This window comes from Nesoenas mayeri, assembly GCF_963082525.1.
Source record: "Nesoenas mayeri genome assembly, chromosome: 12".
Lineage (NCBI taxonomy): Eukaryota > Metazoa > Chordata > Aves > Columbiformes > Columbidae > Nesoenas > Nesoenas mayeri.
The window spans coordinates 12,829,852-12,835,851 of NC_137547.1; the positions used below are offsets into that span (position 1 = coordinate 12,829,852).

The 6,000-nt window shown below is 45.2% G+C and overlaps 1 protein-coding gene across 1 annotated transcript in view; it reads right to left on the minus strand.

Annotated features, from left to right (window-relative positions):
- Positions 1-5,354, minus strand: part of PHAF1 (phagophore assembly factor 1) — a 31,623-nt gene extending 26,269 nt beyond the window's left edge. Inside the window, exons 1-2 of the mRNA XM_080351766.1 lie at positions 5,320-5,354; positions 4,815-4,940 (exon numbers count right to left, since the gene is read on the minus strand). Coding sequence (XP_080207892.1) covers positions 4,815-4,878 — 64 coding nt within the window. The 5' untranslated portion in view covers positions 4,879-4,940; positions 5,320-5,354. The remainder of the gene's footprint in view (positions 1-4,814; positions 4,941-5,319) is intronic.
- Positions 5,355-6,000: the final 646 nt, after the last annotated feature.

Sequence of the window (6,000 nt, forward strand, 5' to 3'; positions counted from 1 at the left end):
AAAAAACACAACAATTGTGCTTCTTCAGTTTAGAGATCAGCTAAGAGTGTTTTTTAACAGGAAGGTTGCGGATGAGGTCACAGAGCTGTCATCAGCAAACAGTACATTACAACAGAATCAACAGGCTGACTTGACTCATAGTATCAGTACAGACCTGTTTTTTTGAAACAGAAAAGTCATTGTTTATCTACCAGTCTGCTAGGCACATATGGAAGAAAAGTATTTCTAGCCACAAAATTAAACAGTGAAGTTCAGGCGGAAAAAAACCACAGATCTTTCTACAACCCATGTGCAAAATTTTCTGCTTCTTGGGGCCAACAATGCGATAATTGATAAAATAGCCCCTGCTGACCTCCACAGGAGCATTCCCACACACATTCAGCAGGCTCCCAGCCTGCATTTTATGGCCTACCCTTTATCAAGCTCGATAAACTACTGAGTAGTCGTACAAGATAGACACAAATATTAAAATGGAGCAATGATTCTCCTTAGTGGTAAGAGGCCACATTAGCTGCTGCTACAGCTACATCTGTGTCAAGGAAGGAACTTTATCTCCTCAGTTTACAGACAAGACAAACATGCTCAACAATTTGGTTCAATTGAAGTAATACACTTCATAGTCATTCACCCTCTAACACAATTTCAAGGGCTTATTTTTGTTATTTTTTTCCTCAGTGTATATCTTATCTTTACAGCTATAAATTTTTTGAAAGTGGAATGAAACAGCTGATTCTGCAGAAAGAATAGCACCGCAGCATCTCATCCTTTATCACACTTAAAGCCTTTGTTGCCTTTCCAAATGAAATGTGATCATGTTCCTGGATTCAAAGCATGCATTTATAAAGGAAGGCTCATAATTGTGAGGTTTTATTTCCCTATTAATTGCTGTAAGTCAATTTAGATTAGTTATCTGACATTTTATTTACATTCCTTGCCCCATTCTTCTCTATTTCTAGTTTTTCAACATTAAGGAACTTGCCTTGATTAGGAAAAATTTACCATGGGACCTACAGTTTAATTTATGTAACAGTTCTGGCATTCAAATTTTTAGTTTCTACCTACACCTCTCAAACTCATGTTCCAAAGCACTTTTTAGACATTACCTACTGTACCAATGTAACAAAACTGCCCCCTTTCTCCATTTATATCTCACACACATCTAGATCACTGTAGGTATTGCTTTAATGTAATGCAAGCATAACACTAAAAAACCCTATTATTATTTCCACTGTTGCACTAAACCACACGCCTGTCGCACCCATACGCTGCAGCTTTTCTGCAATTATGAAATCGAGTTTTGGCAAAACAGGCTTCTAGATGAGAACCACTGTGATTCAGTTTGTAAATAACACATACAACTGTTTCTGTGAAATTGTTTTTCATGTTAGCCTGCAATCCTGGAAACGATTTTTTTTTGCAGCTAGAAATTATACACCAGAAGATTATAGAAAAAAAAAGAGTAGTTATTTTAATAATGGTAATAAAATTAAAATGTGTAGAGTCACACAATAAAGCAGCCCTGTTTCCTATTATCTAGGAAATAGCAGTTGCCTTGTAGTCTAAGGAGCTGAGTTTTTAAAAAGACCGTTATTATGTATTAAATAATATTTCCAAAATGGAGCAGAAATATAAATAACAGCAAGAAGCCAAGATCAAAGATGCTGCTAAGAAAGCTTCACATTTCTTAACCTATTAAAAGTTATGATTAAAAATAAAAAAAGTAAGTATTATTTTAAAGTATAATATCCATTTTCAAAGTCAGTATTTCTAGGACACTCGCAGAGGTAGGACCAGGAGCTCTTTTAAAGAACCAAGTGGCAAAGGCTCAAGCACAACCAGCCAACAAACTGACAGGATCTGTACGCCCACGGCAAGTGGCGCAAGTAGGTAAAGTTTCGGTAAAAAAGCAGGTTAAAAAAAGTGTGCACAAATACGAAGTTCAGTTTGTAGTCCCATGTAAACTGATGCAATTTGGGGCTGGTAAGTGTGCAAACAGACGGCTCATGTGACTCTCTTACTCAGAGCTTTCTCAAGCTGCAAGCAAATGGACATGGACTGATTTTATTCAGCTTTCAGCAACTGAGAATCAAGCAGATTTTGCCAAGCAACCACTGAGCAAAGATACAATGAGCAACTTGAGTTCTCCAAGAACAGTCGCAGAACCTAAAACATGCGTGGAGGAGCCAGTATCTCCCTTTGCCTTCAAGAGCAGGGAACGAAAGGAGTAAGGAAACTGGGTTATTTTTCTCCACCCTTCTCACGCACACACACACATAACACCCCCTTTTCCTCAAAACTCGTCAGCCTCTGCAGTCAAGAAGGAAAACAAAGAATTCTTTTACCCCTGCTCACTAGTCATGGGGAAGCAAACATGGTTTCCAGCACATCAGACAATCAATCAAACGGAGCTACAGCAAATAACATCCACAAAGATCAAACCTGGGACTCTTCTGTCACAGACTTTTCCCTTTTCTAAACACCAGAGTGACACAAGACACTCCTCACATGCACTGGTCACAAACAACACGGCTTGAAGTGTCTATGCTACTTACTACGTGTCTTGAAGGGGAGGAGAGTAGAGGAGTGAATAAAGGTTAAAAGAGAATACAAGGAAATCCAAGAGAAGATGAACCGTAACACATTAAATAAAGTGAAACTTAGTAGGAAATGAAAGTACAAAAAGCAATATAAATGCAAGTATGCCTTAGAAATTATATGTCTCAAACGCTAGTAATACAGCTATAGGCACTACAAAATAAGTATTTAATTGTTCTCTTTTAAAACAGCAGGAATGTAGCCCGAGAGGTGCAGTGACACAGGTATCTAATTGAACACACAACTCAGCCTTGGTGAAATTTTTTATGCTCTGGTCACATAGTGAGTCAACACTGGAGCCAGAAACAGAATCCAAAAACTCATGTAAAAAAATTTCCTGGCATTTCCCCTCAGTCATCTCCATTGTGGGCACAATTCTAGAAGCCAGAGTCAGCAGCAGGTCAGGAATAGTGCCATGGGTTGTGCTGAGAGCAGATCCAAACAAACCAGGAGCAGAAACCCGCTGGCAACGAGAATCCCACTCACACTGGCACTTCCCGCCTTGCCACCACTAACACAGCTGAACCACCTTTATCAGGAGGGACAATTTTCATATGATATCGTATGCACAGGACAAAGCGAAGTATCTCACTACCTTGTCAGTCTCCTGCTCTATACCAGCAGGTCATGCTAATTATATATTAGACACATCACGTGGTGGCTCTGTTTACTCCAAGAATTACAGCTGAGTTTCCTCCCTCTTGCATCTGTGTGTGTGCCTGTACACATACACAGAGACATGGGATATAATTTTATCCATGCGATTGCAGTAACGGGCTTCTTTGGGGGTTCTTGGGAAAAGGAAAATAATTTTCTCTCCTCTCCTTTTTCATTTTTATAAGGAGAATGGGGGGAAGTTGGTACTACATATTTATGAAACTTGTCATGATATATAATCTGAGATTTAATTTATTTTCAGGTAACACAGGCACTACAGCACCACGGAAGGTCACGCAGAACTGAGAGAACACAGTAACACGTTAGTGGTATAAGGAGATCACCGAGATTTCAAAGGGTAGGACCTGAGGTTCTATAATTAGCCTCCAAAAGCCAGTCTAACACTCCCTGTAACCATCAAGTTGTACTTGACTCTGAAGTCCCAGCAGTGTAACCAGCCTTTTGTGTTTGATGGGTTTCATGTAAACAACTCCAGGTCACCGCACCACTCCTCTGGTGCCACCCAAGTTCACGGCAGCTTTGCAAGAGTGTGTTTAAGGAACGGTCTGTGTCCCCGCTGTCACAGGTGACAACAGCAGCAGGGTATCTCAATTTCTGGCAGATACAGGCAGCTGCCACACACAGAGCCCTGTTTACTTTGGCCAAACTACTGCTACCATTAACTGTGCTTTAGGCACAGCAACAACAAACACAGAAAACTCTGACAGAAAGAGTCCAACGCTGATACCTCAAATGATCACTCAGAAAGTGCGACAGCTGCAGTACTTTCTGAGAGTTTTAAGGACTACCAATATATGCTTGAGAACAAAAGTCATCTGAAGAATCCATACTATCTCAGTTTCAACTGTATATTTAAGTGCCCTGGGCTGAGCACCAGCCAAATTTCCATCAGCTGGGGGAAGCTCTTTCTCATCGCAGTAAACAGAGCAATGGCTGGTAAGAAAGGACTTCTCAGACAGATGGAAAAACAAGAATCACTTAGGGGAGAACTTGTTATCTAACCCTGAGAAAACCACTCAAAAATCTACCTTCTCCACTATAATATCACAACCCAGAAATGACACAAAGAAATTGTGAAACTCAACTCCTTTATGATGGGTTTGTACAGAAAAGCACAGTATTTATGCTCAGTATTAGGATACAGTTGAAGATGCTGATATCACCTGACATATATTCAGATGATTATCAGCATATCCATACCTCCTCTTTTAGGAGTCACTTAAAAAAATTACTAGTCTAAGATAGCAAGGCAAGACAAGGTAAACAAGGAGAAGAAAACATACAAGCAGATAAGCTAAGCACAACTCCGCATGCAAAAGCTAAATAAGAGCCTGTATGCTGGAGGGGAACATTCAAAGCTTGTTCATTAGTATTTTTAGTGGCAGAGGAGGGTGAGCTTTGGCTCTGTCTCCCTTTCACTCTTGCAACTCCCTAAAAGCGCTGGGGGAACCTCAGGAAAGCCAGACCGAGAGCGGACCCGAATGCCCCCGGCTCATGGACCCGGGGTGGGAGGGAGGGACGGGGACACGGGACACACTTACCCAAGGTGAACTCCCATTGCTCGTTCCCCAGAGAGCGCTCGGGCACCACCTCCAGATCCAGCATTGGCTCAGGTAGCGCGGGGGCCGCGGGCTGGCACGGCGGGTCACCCGGGGGCGGCCGGACCTCTGCGGGGAGCGGGAGCGAACGGGAGAGGAGCGGCAGGGAACCTCGCACCCGCCCCCCGCCACCTCTGAGGGGACTCCGCACCCCCCGGGGGCAGCGCTCAGTCACAGCGGAGCCCCCCGAGCCGGGCCGGGCCCAGCCCCGCTCACCACACACCCGGGCCCCCCGCCACCGCCTCACGGCCCCGCCGCCCGCGCCCTCCCCCCCCGCGCCTGGCCACCGACCGCGGGCAGCCGCTGCCCCGCCCGCCCGTTGCCCCGGGGGAAGCGGGGCCGCCCCAGCTCGCCGCCGGGCCCGGCCGTGCCCAGAGCGGCCCCCGCCCGCCCGTCAGGGGATAGGGGGCACAGCCCCCTCCCCCCGCGCTGCGGGGCTGCGACTCACCTCACTTGCGGCTGCTGAAAAAGTGCTTTGCAGCTGTCGTCAGGCGAGCCCGCGCCCGGGGCGGGGCGGAGGGCGGGGGCGGGGCTAGGGGAGGTACGCCCCGCCCCCAGGCCGTGGGGGAGAGGGGAAGGTGTCGGCCTGGCGACGGGGAGGTCATGGGTTCGAGTCCCGCTGCGGGAGATTTAGGGCTGCCCTGGGGGTGGCGGGTACAGCCCCACTGACACTGTCTCTCCTTGTTTCCAAGGAAGTTCCAGACCTACAGCAGAAACCCTAATTACCCCGTGTCACAGCCCACCATGGTAAGCTCAGGTTTAGAAAAAAAACAACACAACTAACAAAACCAAAACTAAAACCAAACCAAATCAAACAAAAACAACAAACCAAACCAAACAAAAACAAACAAAACCAACAATGAACCAAACCCAAGTCAACCTAGTTCCATCCAGTTTTTCCAGTTGAAAGGCCAGGATGGGGGAAAGAGTTAGGGAGAAATTAGTCAGTGGCATAAGCAAAGTTACCGGAACAAGCTCAAGAATGACTCAGTAAGGAAGAAAGTAGTAACAAGGTAATTTGCTTTGCAATATTATTTAAGAGGGGTCCTGCCCCTCTTAATGTGGCTTTTATCCCTCAAGAAGTCCAGTTTTCCCCTGGGGTGGTAGTCACCATACATGAACCTCTGCA